The sequence below is a fragment of the Manis pentadactyla genome, chromosome 1 (genome assembly GCF_030020395.1).
Source record: "Manis pentadactyla isolate mManPen7 chromosome 1, mManPen7.hap1, whole genome shotgun sequence".
In the NCBI taxonomy this organism is placed as follows: domain Eukaryota; kingdom Metazoa; phylum Chordata; class Mammalia; order Pholidota; family Manidae; genus Manis; species Manis pentadactyla.
In genome coordinates, this window is record NC_080019.1 from 185547229 (window position 1) to 185565282 (window position 18054).

At 48.3% G+C, this 18054-nt stretch overlaps 2 protein-coding genes across 5 annotated transcripts in view; one reads left to right on the forward strand and one right to left on the reverse strand.

Moving 5' to 3' along the window:
• LOC118909639 (nucleolar pre-ribosomal-associated protein 1-like) overlaps window positions 1–1779 on the forward strand; it is a 67097-nt gene extending 65318 nt beyond the window's left edge. Inside the window, exon 39 of the mRNA XM_036880308.2 lies at window positions 1002–1779. Coding sequence (XP_036736203.2) covers window positions 1002–1183 — 182 coding nt within the window. The 3' untranslated portion in view covers window positions 1184–1779. The remainder of the gene's footprint in view (window positions 1–1001) is intronic.
• A 1152-nt stretch (window positions 1780–2931) lies between these two features.
• On the reverse strand, window positions 2932–18043 carry MRAP (melanocortin 2 receptor accessory protein). Of its 4 annotated transcripts, none has more exons than XM_036880311.2 (5): window positions 17802–18041; window positions 8511–8753; window positions 5670–5769; window positions 3694–3965; window positions 3392–3526 (listed from the first exon to the last, which is right to left on the reverse strand). In XM_036880311.2, coding segments are annotated over exons 2-5 (480 nt in total). In that variant the 5' UTR covers window positions 8617–8753; window positions 17802–18041; the 3' UTR covers window positions 3392–3524. The 4 variants fall into 4 exon arrangements, with proteins under 4 accessions (XP_036736207.2, XP_036736206.2, XP_057360091.1 ...); XM_057504108.1 differs by having other exon boundaries at window positions 3404–3526; window positions 3656–3965; window positions 8511–8659; window positions 17802–18043; XM_057504099.1 differs by having other exon boundaries at window positions 3404–3526; window positions 3656–3965; window positions 17802–18042.
• Between the last annotated feature and the right edge of the window lie 11 nt (window positions 18044–18054).

Here is an 18054-nt window from a genome sequence, read left to right on the forward strand (position 1 = left end):
CTGGTTCTTGGGTCACAGGCTGCAGAAGTGCAGGAGGGGCTGAGGCCTGGGGTGACTCTGTCCCTTAGAGCCCATCAGGTACTTTGGTTAGTGCTCAGGCCCCCCGCCACAGTGCTGGGGATCTCGGGCACTGAGGGTGAAGACAGAGGAAGTCTTTGCCCTTTGCTCTCAGTGGTCATGTTGATGGGGACAAAGGTGCCCTCTTCCCAACCTTGTGTCCACGGGGGGCCCCCACCCTGAAGAACAGTGGCTTTCCTACGTGTCAGCTGTTACCCAAGTGAAGAATAATGTTTCATATCATGGCCAGATGTCTGCGTGTGGACAGAAGCACATGTATGTTTATATGCACATGGGTGTGTTCATGAGCCAGAGATGCACAAGCGCACCAATGCAGTTCAGGTGTTTGGCAGGTAGCAGGTGCTTAATTAACGTTTAAACGCATAAATGAATGATCAGCAAAGGCTTGGGGAGGCTGTCACTGTGGTGTGACTCCTCCTGGGAGGGTTGTCCCTTTTGCTGAGGCACAAGGGGGACCGGCCAGCAGCCCAGGAGGTGAACTCACCTGGTTGCAGGGCCAATCTGTTCCCTCACCTGGCTTCAGTCAGGGACTTGAATCTTTTTTTGTGGGGCGTGGTCTCCTCACCTTGCCACCCTGACGTCAAGTGATTCTAAGACGCTCTTTGCAAACGTCAGTGCTGGGTCTTGCTTGTTGGTCAAACCAAGAGGGGACCCGGCTTGTTTCAACTTCTTTACATTCCAACACATTCATCAAATAAAAAGATCCATCCTAAAAGGAACAGAAAATGTTAACCCAATAGTTAAGAGAAGACAACATTAGTATGTTTTATTGCATGCTTATCTCAGGTTGCCCCAAGTATATGACACAGTTCATTTGGGCACCTTATCAAAGCCCCAGTGTCCCCATGTGTATGAGCAAGATGACTTGCTTTCCAGTTGAATAGATTTGCATCCTAATGGGCTTGTTGTTACCTCTTCCTCAGCTGCGGCAGCATTGCTGGTGTCTCTGTACATTAAGGACGTCTGGCTGGGGGCCCAGCGGCCAGACACCCTCCTAACTCATGTCCGGATGGTCTGTGACTCTGCAGAGGACGTGCCAAGTGGGAACAAGGAGGCCATCTTCGTGCTCTGCAGGGACCTCGCTGCCTCAGCCCCAGATGCTTGACGCCCTGCCTGCTGTCTGCAGTGCCGGGTTCTAGAAGTTTGGCTGAGTCAAACGTTTCGGTGGAGGGCATGCAAAAGGATGGGCTCTGGATATTGACGGTTTCCTGACAAGAAAAGTGGACTATTTAACTGACCAATAAATAATGAACTCAAGGGACTGGTTCCACAGTCCTAGTAGGCATGGGGGTCTTTGGGGCCATGAGCCCATCCAGTATTTAGTTAGGCAAGACCCTTCTTGTCGGGTTCATCATTCTCCAAAGGAAATACTTCAAGTTGAGGTAACACTTCTGAGCACTTAAGGGATTTGTGGGTATTAATTCTAAAGTGTCCAAAAATTATTAGATAAAAGGGCATGAAGAGATGTTTAAAGCTTTCTTATTCTATAAGAAGTCAAAAGAAAGGTTGGTATAACTTTTTCAATTAAGAAGCTCCTGCCAGTGTTAATTATTTTATTGAAAGGATGTTACACTAAATCCTTAAAGTATAGAGTTGATGTGCCCTCTGCTTTGGGAAGTCAGACTGTATTTTTTTTAATTTTGTTTCAAAGAGGGGCTTTTGAATTTTATAACTTGTTAATAAATGTTTATTTTATGTTAGCTTTTTGTGTTTTGCTTAATTGATGTTGGAGGGCTATTTTTATTCCACGGAGACCTGCATGTTAGAGGTGAGGATTTGACTCTAAGGTTCCTGTATTAATTAGTGGTTGTAGCTGACAGATGGCAAATATGATGGTTTCACAGATGAAATTCCAGCCTGTCAGTAAAGCTCTGCTTACAGCCATGTCCCTCCCACACACCCTGGCTTTTGGAGGTCTGCCTGGCCACTGTCATGTGCCAGCACAACAGCATTCCCTGTCACCTGGGAGATGGTGTTTATTTGCTTGAATACCATGGTTAGTACCAAGAATGGCTTGGTTTTGGCTTAAACATTTACACTTTGTATGCCTCCAGTGTTCTTTAGACTCTTTTTAAATGACTTAAGATGCTTAACCAAGATACAGGTAATGCTTACCTGCTGGTCCCCTTACCACAAATCGGGCTTATTGTCTAGAAAGCATTTACCTCCCCTCTCCCGAAAATACCTGTGTCAGTGTTCTTGGAGAATATTCTGAGGTCAGAATCCTACACTTAGACTCCAATTGGAGAAGCCACGTGTTCCCTTCTAACCCACTGCCCAAGTGTGGCACGTGATACTTGGGGGATCCTCTCTCTCTACCACTTAGGCTGGAGTGGGCTTTAGGGCCTTTTAGTGTGGGGCTGGCTCCCTGCCAGGGGCAGGCTTTTGGGCACCAGAGGACCAGATCCATGTGGAGGTGATGGTGTCTCAGATCGGAGGTCACATGGTCTCATCCAGAATGGGACCCTTTGTACCAGCTTAAAAGATATTCTGTGACAGCATTCAGAGGCAGATTTTCTCCCTTTGGGCCTAGGTCCTTCCTGCTGGGCCTGACTGCTCCCTCCAGGGAATACAACCTCCTTGGGCTCTGTGTTTGAAAGGCTTTGGGCAGGTTGAAAGTGTGACTCTGGTGCCTGGCCTGGCAGGGCACACACACTGCCCCCTGTTGGTCATGGTGGGCGGCAGTGGAGGACGGAATTCAGCAGGCACTCATGGGCGTCCTAGAAAAGGTAAAGAAACAGATGGGCCCAGTGAGCTCAGGGTTGAGGAAATAGTACAGCAGTAATAGTTGAAGCTAAGAAGTGGCACATTAAAGATTAGCGACATTTTTAAAATCTTAATTCATAAAGATTTTATTTTTCTATCCTTCCCAAAGCAAACATAAGCAGTAAGTAAGCAGGTTGGGTGCATTTAATAAAACCAGCAATATTGGCAGCTACTGCCTATGCTGTGGGCTATTATTACAAGCTCTGGGTAAAATGTCAATCACACGCCACCCGGTAGAGACCTTGACCTAGGTGCACTTTCTGCAGCATGTAAACAGGCTTTCAGAGCACACGCATGTGTCCAGGTGGGTCCTCGTTCACCGGTTCACTCAGCAATGGCCATAGTTTGCTGGTGTTAGTTCTACAATGGGGAGAGGTTCTGTCTCCCCGGGGACGCTCTCTGGGCTTGTTCCTGAAGTCAGCTGATGCTCTGAGGCCCCCATCCAGGGCCAGTTCCCAAGGAGAGCAGCCTTGGGCTGGGGGCAGCGGCGGGAGAGGCGGAGGGGCTCCTGGCTGCAGCTGCTGCTCAGGGCCGGGTGCTCTGCTGTCTGGTTCCTCCACCGAGCTGGGTGGAGCCCGCCGGGTCCCCGACGTGCCCTGTGCGCAGTAGGTGCCTCCGGAGGCAGAGGGGACAGTTGAGGCCAGGGCTCCAGGGGCGCTTTCGTTGGTCCTGAACATTGTTCCTGGGGACAGAGCACAGGGGGAGGCAGGCATCAAAGCCGGCGGGAGAGCAGGCCTTCCTGTCCTGGGGGCTGCCCTGTCACCCCTCTTAACGCCCACAGCACGTGGGGAGGGCGCCACGGAGGAGACACCTCTCAGGCCAGAGCCAGGGAGCGGCCACCCAGCTCACAGAGGTCCGCTGGGGGAGGAGGCAGAGCGGGCGGGGCCCTAGACCGCAGCCTGTCCCCAGAGGTGGCGCCTCCCGCGGGTCCGTTCCCGTGGCGCAGGGCGAATGGGGTGGGCGTCTCTCCGTGCTCCGCGCGAGGGCGGTCGCGCTGCCATCCGGGCCCAGCTGCCTGGGTGCGGGCGAGAGTCCCCGCTATCTGAGCGACTCCTGGCCTCGGCGCGGGGGCGGAGGCCCATCCTCCTGGCGGAACCGTCGGTTGGCCGCGCCTTGGGGTCCTGGGGTAATGGGGGCGGCACCCTTGTAGGTAAAGGCAGGGCCAAGAGGCGCGGTGCCGAGAGCCGTGCACGCAGAGACCCGCGTCCCCAGAGGGCCTGCCCTCCTCTCAGTCATTAGAATGAACCCATGTGTCTCGCACGCGAAGAGACACTTCTCTGGAAATAGCTCTTTCTGGGTCTTGCTGGGGTTGCACGTAGCCGCCCCGAGTGGTCGTTTCTGCTGCAAAGCTCAGAGCATTTTCCTTTGTGAGCCACGTGGCCAGTCAGGACCAACAGGGTCGGACGTTTGCCCTGAAGAATTGTGGCCCTGCAGACACAAGACTCCTCAGCCACGGCCACCCGTGGGCACCCCGATCGGGAACTCCACACCGGGCGGACCCCTGGCAATACTTGCAAAACTGTCCCTGGCTCAGTCTCGCCACAAGTCATCCCGGAAGAGGAGAAGAGAAAGCTGATGCCAGTAGTTTATCCCCCAAGGACCTTTTGGGGGTAAAAATCTGATCAAATTCAATGTGAGTTCTGAAAGAGTGGGTCTCCTCGTTGCTCAAAAGCTGGTCCCTGCCTTCCACATGTGGTAGGCACTAGAAATGAGCTGGAGGGTGTATCCCTGGGGGGTGAGACCCTGCGGGCAGGGTGGATGGGGGAGGGGTGCAAGAGCAGAGGCCCCTCTGAGGTGGGCCTGTGCGGCAGATCCACAGGCCCTCACCCAGCTGGCAGCGGGACCCCATTGGGTAGAGGGGCTGCCCTTCCTTCTGCCTTCTGGGGCATCCAGGCACCTCACCACTTCCTCTCAGAATGGCTCTAATCCTCTCTCTGCTACCAGCGTCCATGCTGATCCATGTTTTCCAATCCCTGAGACTTCTTGGTCCAGCCCCAGGCTTCCTCTTGGACTCCTCAGTGCCACCTGCCCTCAGCTCTCTTGTCGGGCCACATGTTCCAAGGGGCGTTGGCTAGCTGGGAATAGGCCCTCTTTGGGTCAGTTGCCCACCCCTGTCCCATCAGGTAGGGCAGAGAAAGACATGGTATAGGGCCCCCCTGTAAGGACAGCCATAGGGCTGTACCTCTGGGGAGCAGGTTAAGCTAGAAGGGAAAACTGGATACGGTGGGCCAATTCTCCAGCACAGAATTGACATGCAGTGAGCTAAGCTGTAATTATGGCTTGGAGCTGTTAGGTTTTACCTCCTACTTAACCACTAAGCACAGCATAGTGGTCACAGATGCTGAAGTCAAGGTCCCATTTTCCTGGGGAGGCATTTGATAAGACCTAAATGGCACATGGGGTCATCTTGTCTTTATTTCTTCTAGTAGCTTAATTGAGATATATTTGCATACAATAAAGTTCACCTGTGCAAACTGTAAATTTCAGTGATCTCCAGCCAAGTCAGAGTTGTGCAGGTGTCCTCACAATCGGTTTTAGAATATTTTTGTCATCCCCAAAAGAAACCCTGTACCCATTAGCAACCTCCAATCCGCTTTCTGTCTTTAGAGTTTTGCCCATTCTACAAATTTCCTATCATTGCAGTCATATAATGTGTGGCCTTTGGTGTCTGGTTTCTTTGACATAGCACAGTGTTTCTGAGGTTCACCCACGGTGACTGTGAATCAGTGCTGCGTTCCAACTTTATGGCCAAATAATATCCCCCCACCTGGACCCAGGGTTATTTCGCCAGGCAAGCTCCCTCCACACCCACACTCCTTACCTACCTCGTCTGTGCGGAGCCTGAGCAGGACATGCAGAGCAGGAAGAGGAAGAGAAGTGCCACGAGGGCAGCCAGGCTCACCCAGAAGGCAATGACAACCGCGTCTGCCGGAGGGGGAGACGCACATCAGTCAGTGGACCGCACATGAGCCAACAGCAACGGGAAATACGGGCCCCCAAGTACTGTGCAAACAAGGCCCTGAGTAGAGGTGTTCTCGCCCCTCCAGCCCCTCAGCTGTGGCCGTTGGGATTATTTTTCCATTGACATCAACCTGGGGAAGGAACAGGGTGGCAGAAGTGGCTTTTTCCCAGAGCAGGTAGCTGCTGGGCCAGTTTAGGATTATTGTTGAGGGGGAAACACAGAGTGAAATTTAGTCAAATGATTTAGTCCGTCATGACTATGCAATGAAGCCCTCACAAAAACCCCTGAGGAGGGCTTATCGCTCTCTGCTTGGTTTGCTCCTGCTTCTCAGTTGGAGGAAGAGCTTCTGAGCTTGGCTGCCTACATGAGCCGCTGAGCCAGGCCCCGAGCTCCACAACAATAGCAGCCCCTTTACTTGGGACCTTGCCCTATGTATCTCTTCATCTGGCTGTTAATTTGTATCCTTTACTAGTAAAGGTGTTTTCTTGAGTTCTGTGAGCCCCTCTGGCAAATTAATCAAACCCAAGGGGGAGGTGGCTGGAACCTCTAACCTGTAGCCAGTAGGGCGGAAGCACAGGTTAGCTGCCTGGGCTTGCAACTGGCCTCGAGTTAGGGATGGAGGGCAGGCTTGTAGGACAGAGCCCTTAACCTGGGGAATTTGGTGCTATCTCAGGGCAGATAGCATCAGAATTTAGTTGAGTTCACCCTGCTAGTGTTGAGAATTGCTTGGTGTTATGTATGCAAAGACCCACTCCTACATACTTACACATGCTGGAAACAGATTCGGGAACCTGAATGGAGTAATAGTACTTTGACTGCTGTGTATAGTACTGTTAATTGTTATACGAGTATGTAAGTAAACACACACCTGCAGTGTCAAAGACTTGGCGTCTAGGGCTTTGGGTATAAAATCATATTTTACATCCTCTGTAAAAAATTTGGAAGTAACTTCCTATGAAACTAAGACTTTGCACACAGAATAGTCTTTGAAGATGGACTTATTGAAAGAGTTTAATTTGTTTGGGGTTCCAGTAAGCTAGGTGAGTTGCTTCAAATTGTTGGGGTCACATTTTTCATAGTCTGTATGTAAATTAGGGAGAAAGTCATTTTGTCCACCCCTAAATATGTAACATAAATAATTTCTATTAAAATGCCAATAGATGTTTACTCTTCATATGGGAGGCCACTGTCCTCTCTGGCAAGTTTCTTCCCTGAGATGGTCTTTATTGGGTCTGGCAGTTTGGAGAGGAGTTTCTTATTTGACCTCACTTCTCTGCTCACCAGGCTGTAAATGTCCTCCCCTAGTTCAGTGAGAAAGACCATCTTTTCAAACCCACACAGTTTAGAGAATGATCCGCTCCTTCATCCGGAAATGGAAGTGATTTGCAGGTGGGGAGTGGGGGCTGTGGAAGCTTGAGATTATAGGTTCTAAGGTTCTAAAGCTGCAAACTGTCTCCGTACCCAAAGCAGGAGGAGAGTGGGGTGACAGAGGGGGATATCTGGCTCATGAAAGGGTGTATCTGAGGCTGACCCAGAATTTTATTTCATTTCTGTTAATTTAAAAAATTCTTCTATGAATGCAAGTCTCCATTTTGTCCAGATCAATATGCACCTGAAGTTCTGAACTTTTAACAGTATATATGAGTGTGCTTTTATTTCAACCCAGCCACTTTCTCCCTGTCACTGTACGTCTTCCTTACTGTGAGCTGTATAGGCAGAAATCTGCATTTTAATTTCATGATACATACCTTGCACCAGAAAACACACAACAAGCCCATCATCCTCCCAAAAGCTTTAGTACCATGCTTGGCACACAGTAAATGTTCAGCCAACACAGATGTGTGCCTGCACTTCTGGAAGCTGTAAATGAAACTGGAGACGGGGGCTTCTAACAAGACATTCCAGATGCCTTTCCCCAAGGGCCTTGCCAGGGGTCTGCTCCTTCATTCATCCTAACATGCAAGGGGATGTCAGTCTAGAGCGATTGTGTAAAGATCACCTTTCTTTTCATATGAAAAGCATCAGCATCCCAGTCCTTCTAGAGACAGACATGTGATGTGACTGCACAGCATGGAACCCCCAGGGAAGCCGAGACCCAGGATAGACGAGGATGGCTGCTCAGCACTGAGGCTTTGTTTTTGGTTTGATTTGCTTTTCATGCTCTTTTCCTCCACTGACTTGTTATCATGGCTGAGTAGATGGAAGAATCAGATCAGGGAAGACTATCCACCAGATACCAAGTTACCCAAGAAATAAAGAATGGAGGGTAATGAGCAAAAGGTTGTTAGATCAGATTGTCCTTCCTGAGACCAGAAAGACTAAACATCGGTTGGTATTTTAACTGACATTAGTAAGTCACACATCTTAGGGGTGGACACAGTAACTCCCCCAAATGTACAGAAACAAGAGAAAACATGAAGTCCATAATCTGAAGAAACTCACCTGGCTCATTGGAACCCCACACCAATCAAACTCTATCAAGAGATCTCTCTTAAAAGCATATTCTGCTCCCTAAATGTCTTAGTTTCTTAGCAGGTTATTTCCAAACCTGTTGCAGAAGATAACAGATATACTTTCCCCGTGTCCACATGGACCTATGTGTGCAGGGTTGCATTCCGGCTCACCCATAGCATCTGCTGGAGCTAATGAGTCATGTGGACCAACCCTGGCTCCCGCCTGGCTGCTGCCCCAGTTCAGGACTCACGTTTGTTGGCTTTCAGCTTCTTCTCATCCACGGGAAGGAGGTCCAAGTAGTCCAGGTAGTACTCGTAGCTATAGTCCAGGGCGGAAGCGTTGGGCCTGTGGGCCATGTCCACAGTGCCAGGAGGCAGCACATCAGAGCTGCTGGAAGCCCTATGCGGAGATTGCCTAAGTGATTTCTGTAGTCATCGCAGTGTGTCCGTGGGTCTCTAGGCTCAAGGCCTGCCTGCTCCTCCTAGCTGTGTGGCTGAGAGAAAGGTCAGGGGTTTGTGCCTGACATCAGCAGGAGAGGAAAACTTTCCATCCTGTCTTTCCTTGATAAAACGCCAAAACAAACAGAGCTGCAAGGCGGGAGGTCCTGCTCCCAGAGCAGGTCGAGGGTGGCCCCTGCAGAGGACAGGAAAATGGGTATCCGGGTCCCTTGAAAGACAAGATGCCGAATACAGCTAGAAAGGACAATCGCTGTTTGCCTTAAATACTTAAAAGGATAATACAATCAAAAGGAAAGCCTGGTGGTGCCCTTGACTTACATTAAGGCAGTTCTTGGTGCTGTTAAGCAACCAGCAAATCACTGGCTTAGATTCAACATCTGAGGGCAGAAATCGAGTGCTGTCAGCCCTGAGCTGGAGGCTCTCTCATGTACACAGAGCCAATTATGAGAACCCATCCCCACCCCCTCCTCAGTTGAGCACCCCCCAGCTTTTATCTAAGCCCCAGAACCAGCCACTCAGCTGCACTCGCCCAGGCTGGAGAGGCTGTTTGCCTGGGCCCGGATCCCGCCTGGACTGAGCTCCTGGGAAACAGAGCCCGAGGGTCCCCCCAGCCCTTGGCTGACAAGTATGAGAAGGATTCCTCTGGGTTTCTGTAGGGCCTGACTCCAAGTTCTGCACTCATCTTTCTAAGAGCCGCAGACGTAATCAAAAGGAAATTTCCAAATATTTGAAATGAGCAAGACTAACTATGAGCAGAGCCCTGGGATTTAACCTTTGAGAATCAGTCAGGAAGTCAAAATACACAGAATTATGGGGCTCTCCATCCAATATGCCAGCTTTCTTGATTCAGGCCTCCAATGCCGCAGTAAAGTGGGGCACTGAGAGCGTAGACAGCCACGCCAGGTAAGCTAAGGCCCTCTGCTGGCTCCGATCCTGTACCCCTCGGCCTGCTTGCTGAGGCATTCCCTGGGGGCCGCTGCCCCTGAGCTGAACTGCGTCGTCCGGTCCTGGGTTTCCAAAGCGAGGGGTGAGAGGTCTCCCAGGTGTGCTTGGTCAAGAGGCAGTCGAGTGTAGGGGACAGGAGCATGGATTCTGGGCCCAACCGCAGACTTGGAAGCCTGTCTGTACCGCTTACCAGCAGGTGGCCCTGGGCAAGGGGCTCTGCTCCTCTGCAGCTGCCTCCCCATCTGTGAAATGGGGCCTCATCTCTTTGCTGTGGCCCACGGCTGGGACATGGGATTACCGTTGCTCAGGGGCAGGCTTTCAGGAGTGTATGGACTGTGCTCATCAGATTTGTGTAAGTAAATCTATGGATTGAAATTTTGAGGTTGGTGGGGGTTTAGAGGAGGATTTTTACATCTTTATGTAACCTTTCCAAAACTGAGGGATTATAGAGCAATGTACCTTTTCCTTTTCTTTCTTTCCTTTTGTATTAGTCAGGATTCTTCAGAGAAATAGAGCCAACAGAAGGACATGTATATATACATCTGGAATTCTCAGCCTCCATAATTGTGAGCTAGTTCTTATAACAAATATCATCGGAATTATGTATATGTATATATATCTCAATGTGTCAAGCTGGGGACCTGGAAAAGCCAGTGGTGCAGTTCACAGGCCTGAGAGCCAGCAAACAGATGGTAGGAGATGCCAGTCCGAGTCTGAAGGCCTGAGAACCAGGCAGAAGACCGACGTGCCAAATATGCAATCCAGGCAGAGATGGATTCAACCCTTTTACTCCAGTCAGGCCCTTAGTGGGACGGACGGTGCCCATCCACACTGGGGAGGGAGGGTCATCTGCTTTGCTCAGTCCACTGACACAGATGCAAATCTCTTCGGGAAATACCCACACAGACACACCCAGAAACAGTGTTTAACCTGCTATCTGAGCGTCCCTGATCCAGTCAAGTTGACACATAAAAGTAATGATCACACCTCCCTCCCTCCCTCCTTTCCTTGATATGTTTTCCTATGTAACGCAATTTCATTCCATTGGTTTGGAATTCTTCCCTCTACCTGACAAAATACTGGTTGTTAAAATGAATTAATCAGTCTGGTAATAATCTTGGCTTTAAAATACCCATGGAAGTGCCCTGATAAAAAAACAAATTGTAAAAATATTTTTCCCTTTCACATTAGTAAGACCTAAAACTCCCATCAAGGTCAACTCTCCGAGATAATAATGACATATTTATATTAACAAATACCTCAAAGACCTTGACTCTTGGCATTGTTTGTTCTCCCACTTTAATTTATAATCTAAAGCTTGAAGGTGACGTTGTTTTTCCTGGGGTGTTATCTTTTCCAGGAAATGTGTACTCCTGTCAGCTGTCGTGACAGCACATCAAGAGTGGGGAGAAGGGGAAGGGAGAGGCCTGGCGGGGCTGGGGGCCCTGGGCTGGCCCCGTGGGAGGTGCTGCACGGGGCCCTCTCAGTTACTCCACCCCACCAGTTGGGAGACCCATTTTCCAGGCAGAAAGGGGGGATCCAGCTGGTGGGGCGGCCTCCCTGCTCTGCCCAGCATGCTGGGATTTGCAGATGGGGGTGTATTAGTGCCCTGGTGGTACCATGACAAATCACCACAGACTTGGTGGTTTAAAACAACACAGATTTGGGACTCTTTTGTCCCCTCCTGGCATGAGCCAGGAGCTCTGTCCTTTCACCTTATCTCTAAATAAAAGCCTGTACCTTGCTCTCCTAAAAAAACAAAACAGAACAAAAACACAGATTTATTATCTTACATTCCTGGAAGTCAGGTGTTCAAAATGAGTCTCATGGGGCTGCAATCGAGGTGTTTCCAGAGCTGGTCCTCTGGGTCCTGGAGGAGAACCCCTTTCCTTCCTTTTCCAGCGTCTGGAGGCTGTTATCATTCCTTGGCTTGTGGCCCCACATCACGGCCTTCCCCCCACCCTTGGTTCTGTTGTCACATCACCTTCTGTGGCCAAATCTCTCTCCTCCTCCTTCTATAAAGGCGCTTATGATGACACTGGGCTCACCCAGAAGATCCAGGATAATCTCTCCATCTCGGAATCTTTAGTTTAGTCACACTTGTAAAGTCCCTTTTGCCATATAAAGTACCATTCACAGGTTCTGGGGATTAGGATGTGCATATTTTGGGGGGCTACCCACATAGGGCAAACAAGGTCATGTTGTGGACATACAGATCCTTAAAATAAACACAGTGCCTTTCTCTGAAGTGTCCATTCTTGTGAAAGATTTTTGGTAATAGTTGTGTTTTAATTTTGAAACAAGCATAGGGATATAACAGAGTAAATGGAAAACTTGCATGACTTAACAAAAAATAATTTTTCTCATAGACAATTTCAAACACTGGCAGATGCATTAAGAGTCGCACAGTAACAGTCCCAGTAACCATCAGTTAACTGCAATAAGGATGAAGTTATGGCTAATTTAGTGCCATCTGTACCCATCCAGCACCCCCTCCATTCTGTGGCACAAATCCTAAATATATCATTTCATCTATAAGTATTGTGATATGTATCTCTGAAGGGAGATTTAAAAAAAATTAAACAACAGTAAAATTATCCCACCTAAAAATTAATAATTATTATTTGATTGCATAAAATATCTAGTCAATGTTCACATTTTCCCAGTTTCTATCATAATTGTTTTTATTATTAATTTGCCCTAATCAGGAGAAAACAAGGTACACGTGTTGTCACTGCTTGATATGACACTGAAACCTTGTTAAATTAATAAGTTTTCTCTCCCTCCTACTCTCTCTCTCTCTCTTTTTTTGGAAACAGGTTATTCCCCCGTGAAGGGTTTGCCCACTGATCCCATGGCACTGTTACTCATGTTCCCCATTCCCCGTATTCCCTGGGAAGTGAAGTTACACCTAGAGATTAGTGCAGACTTAGTTCAGTTTTTGGGGGAAAAGAATACCTCATACACGGGGGGGTGTCCTCCCCTCAAGGACACATAATGTTTGGTGTGTCTTTTTTGTGTGATATTACCAGACAGTGACGATCACTGCTGAGATCCTCTGATGTGTTAAGCCTGTGAAAATGGTGATCCTGGTCTCCATATTCCTTCCTCATCTATTAATTTCATCCTTCTAAACACACACCACACACCCTTGAGAAAAGGAAGGAAGGGAGGGAGGGAGGGAGGGAGGAAGGAAGGAAGGAAGGAAGGGAGGGAGGGAGGGAGGAAGGAAGGAAGGAAGGGAGGGAGGGAGGGAGGGAGGGAGGAAGGAAGGTCTTTCTCCATCAACTGTTCCATAAACCTGAGGTATATGTAGTTCACATTGATGCAGGAGTTGCTGGGACGCAGGCAGGTAGAACTCACGGCCCTGGTAAGACATAGCCAGAGGCAACTACAACCAGGGCTTCCTAGTTAACAAGACACCACCTCCTGGAAAACCGGGCCTGGAAGATGGGAAGGTCTTCCGATCCCCATCTCGGCGCTGGCAGCGACTCCCAGACAGCCGTGGGGGCTTCTTCCTCCAAAAATCTCCAACCCCCTCAGCCTTCTGAGTCCGCTTAGGCAGCTAAACCTCAGCGCTGATCGATTATGCCCTATGGAAACGGAGCACGGTACTTTCAGCCCACCAGGAGTGAGTTGCCTGATACAAATGGAGCACTGTACTTCGGTCAGTCAGGATGAGATGTGATGTCGTCGGTTCAGTTGTCTATTAGGTGCACAGGGCATGGACTTCGTCCTTTGAAGAAGCTCTATAAACCCTACACACTGCAGGCCTGGCAGCATCCTCTCTTGCAGCCCCTCCTGGCCAGCAGGAGTTATTCTCTCCTTGTTCCTCATTAGAAGCTTTGCTGGTTGCTCTGTGCTCTTGTCTGCTGGCTTCATTCTACGTGGCCTACAAGACACAACCTTGGGAAGTGCCGCATCTTAGCCAGTAACAATAGCAAGGTGGGAAAAATGTTTCATTTACTTGTTTCTTTTTCCTTCTTTCTTTGCTAGTTTTCAAAATAATGATTGGGTTTTCCAGTACCACCCAACAGTGAACTGTGAGAGTTTTGTTTTTAAAAATCATCATGAACTTCTGGAAGTAATCCTATTTTGTGTGTTCCATTCCATTCCAGCTATGATCTCTGATGATGCACAAATTAACTCATATGTGGACAGGGAGAGCCTCTTCATGCTGGTTATAGTAGTAGTTGGCTTTGTTTTGGTGTTACACCTTCCTTGCTTTCTAGAATTACAAGATGTTTCAGGATCATTTTGTCCATTTCTTACCACAGACCTTGGATTCCACAATTTCCCAACGACTCCTGGTTTCTTTTAGTAGGAAATCGTGTTTAGTTACTATAATCTGGGCGCTAAAGGTGATTACTGGTCCTGAGTCTGTTACAGTGTTCAGGCCTATTCAATGTAGAGAGCTAGAAAATATTTATTTTTAAATAAAAAGCATCCTGGGTTCATACTGATACTTCCAATTCAAAACCACAACCATGCAGTTTTTATTTAAGATTATTCTAGGTGTATCTCTTTTCTCCAAAACTTAAAATCCTATTTCCCAAAATACTAACATAATTACTAAATATAAAATATACACAGTCTCAGAATAACATTATCAGTGTCAGCAAAAAGAACACAATGATTACTAAAAACAATGTAAGATATTTTATTTGAGGGAAGTTTTTCTGTTTTCTCCTTAGAGTACCTTCTACAAGATATATATAATCGAATTCATATTTTAAAGTCACTTGAAATACTTCTTCTCCATGAAGTTATGTCACCCACTTAATATGTTAAATATTTCAATGTTTAGAGTGTTTTAAAATGTTATTTTATAATTAAAGTATTTTTGTGATTCCAAAGTTGAATACACAAAATAAGGTATATTTGTAGAACCAGCTTCTATTCTTCTTGTCTCTTCTTGTTACTTTCACCCAAGTGAGCGCTTCTTTACAAATTTTTTGCCTTTTCCTTCAATTTTTTAAAAATATAAGTAAATATGAATGTATATTTAACCTTTCCTTTCTCTCCTTTTAGATGTGCAATGGGAACTATATTTTTTTAAACCTTGCTTTTTTCATTATTCATTCTGGAGGCCTCTCCATGACATGTAATGATATTACTACGTTTTTGTTTTTGTTTTTGTTTTACAGATGCATGACTCTGCCATCGCATGGCTCTTTTACAGCTTCCTCACCCTGTTCCGGTTGGTGGGTGTTTGGGTCGCTTTCAGTCTCCGCTATTGCAAATAGTACTGCAGTGCCTTGTGTACATGTTTTTATTATGTTTTTGCCACTGCATTTTTAGAATTGATTCCTGAAAATGAGATTTCTTTGTCAGAGCACAAATACATTTGTAAGTGTGTTAGATATAGCCAAGTCCCCTTCCATGGAAGTTATAATATCTTGTATTCCTATCAGCAATATATGAAGCAACTGGTTTTCTTGGACAATATTGTGGACAACAGATTATGTTGTCAAGCTTCTGGATTTTATCAAACTGACAGCTGTACTGGTTTTTAGTGTAGCTTAATGGTACACTTTAGTGATAGAGAATCTTTTCATATATTAAATATTTGCGTTACTTTTACTGTGACCTCACATCTCACATTTCTCATTGCAGCACATTTTTGTATAAGAAAGGATATGTTCAAGATACATTTCCAAAGTTCCTCTACTGGGGAGAAGTGGACCCCACAACCCAGCCCGTTGCCACAGAAACCCTTCTTATGAAGTCGTCTAGGTCACCATTTTCTCCTGTCTTTAGTATTCCCAGAATGTGGGAGGAGGGAATCAGTTCTCCAATAGCTGCTGTGAAGCCGCCTCCAGGGCAGGGAGGCGGTTGGTCTCACACACATTTGGGTGTGGCCTTTTCTCCTCATCTTGGCGTCTCAGTCAAAATCTCAGATTGAATGTACTGTAACACACCATTCCCTAAGTTTTTTTTTTGGTATCATTAATATACACTTACATGAGCAACACTGTGGTTACTGGATTCCCCCCATTATCAAGTCCCCACCACATACCCCATTACAGTCACTGCCCATCAGCATAGTAAGACGCTGTAGAATCACTACCTGTCTTCTCTGTGCTATACTGCCTTCCCCATGCCACACCCACTACATTATGTGTGTTAATCATAATACCCCTTTTCCCCCTTATCCCTCTCTTCCCACCCATCATCCCCAGTCCCTTTCCCTTTGGTAACTGTTAGTCCACTCTTGGGTTCTGTAAGTCTGCTGCTGTTTTATTCCTTCAGTTTTTGCTTTGTTCTTATACTCCACAGATGAGTGACATCATCTGGTACTTGTCTTTCTCTGCCTGGCTTATTTCCCTGAGCATAATACCCTCTCATTCCCTATGTTTCTAATTGCTAGTAAAAACAAGCCTGTTCAAACTGGCCTCCACAATAAAGAGACCTTGCTGGCTCACACAAGTGAAAGGGTTCAGAGGCTGGGTGCTCTGACCTCTGGGATTCTCTCAGTCCTGCCTGTCTCCTTGATTTCCAGGTGGCCACCTGAAGCAGCCCCAGTGTATGCTGCCTGTGTCACATGCAGGGGATAAAGCGGTCATCCCCTCTCTCAACTGCTGAGCAAGAGTCTTGAAACTTACACGCTTGGGCACAACCTGGCCACGTAGGTCAAGTTGCTGTGTGAGCCAATCCCTATCGTCGGCAGAGCAGCGCTTGCTGAGTGGCTCCAGGCTGGGGAAGGAGCTATCCCTGCACCAAGGACCATGGAGAAGAGGTGAGCTCTCCTGATGGGTCCACCTCTAGGAACCCATTCCTAGAATTGGCGATGATGGTAGTGGAGGCCATCGCAGTCAGACTCAACCTTATCCAAAACTCTAGTTGTATAACCAAGAGGGAGGGTGAGAACAGCTGCCCAGGAATGCAAAGGCAAACAGTCTTTCCATAGTTTCCTACACAGGTACTACTTCATGGAGGGGTAGGTCAACTCCAAATTTCTGACTCCAAAGCTTTTGCTTTTTGTTAGTGACCAAAGGCACTAAATTGGAAGTAAAATTTATATAAATAGTGTGTCTGGTCAAGCAAAGTGGGCACCAAAGTGACCTCTGGTACCCAGAGAGTCCTGTGAGCAGACCCAGGACCTGGGGCTACCTTTCTCCCCAGCTGTGCTGCCAAGTTGTCCCAGATGCGCTGCTCTGTTCCCCAGCAGCCTTTCCACCCTGGTTTGTGGTCCTGTAAAGGCAGAGGCTGGCTTTCTGGGGCAGCTGAGGAAGTCTGCCTTACCACCCGGGAGGATGCTCACTCTGTGCAAGGGGCAAATGGCTGCCCCGGATCCCAAACTTTTTGCCTAAGGGTTTCAGCTCTGGGCAAGTTCACTACGGATTCAATGAGACCCCAAAATGACAACAGGACGTTCATGGGGTAAAGGGGTTTATACCCAGTTTTATACTAGTGGTGGCAGGTCAAGAGCTAGAATCCCCTCTCCTCTTCAGGGCAAGTCTGCCTGCGGCAAGGTGGTCTCTGCCTCCGGGCCTCCCTGCCTCTCTGCCTCCGGGCTTCTCCACCACCTTGTAGCCCTCACCTCCGCTCCTGGCTCTCCCTCGCTCTCTGCCCCAGGCTCTGCCCTTTGCTCCCGGCTCTCTGTCACGCTTTCAGCACACTGAAGCTGGCCACACCGCTTCTCCAGGTTTTAACTTGCAGAGCTAGCCTGAGTGATCTGGAGCCCATTCCAGGGTCTCATTCCGGCAAAACGAATGCGTGATGAGATGGCTCCCCAACAACCCCTGTGTTCTCCACGTGGGGACAAACACTGCCTGCTTCTAATCCTTTGCCCCAGAATAACCATGTGTCCACATGGCCTCTTCCTTTGGGCGGTACGGTTGGAGCAGGGTATGTGAATGTTCTGGGGCTGTCCCAATCCACTCCCACCGTTTCTACTGAAACACTGGGAAGCAGGCAGCTCTGAGCAAGGTTTTGTTCCTTGGGGTGCTGGTGGCTGGAGGATGATCCCTCCTAGCATAGCCAGTCTGTCTCCTCACCCCTGGCACACACGTAGTGTTTGTCCCCTCACCCCATATAAGCATTTCCTTCCTTGCCCTCGATAGCGGTGTGCAACCTCCGCCAGCCGGCCTTCTCGGAGTCAGTCAGTCCCAATAAACCGTCATGTCTTAACTGACCTCTCTGGGTCGTTCCTTCTGTCTTGCGAGCGCTTTCTCCTCAAATCCCCTGGGCGTGCGATTGGACTTCGGATCACACACTCCAGCTTGAGGCAGGTGGGCAACCGACAGCGGTGGTCATCAGAAGCGGAGCTGGCAACACTGACTGTCGGACCTCCTGCTGCTTCAATTTCCAGAGAGTGAAAAATACCACGTTGGTGCAGTGACCACACGGTACGGCTCAGCTGACCGGGGGCGCATGCGCGCTAACAGG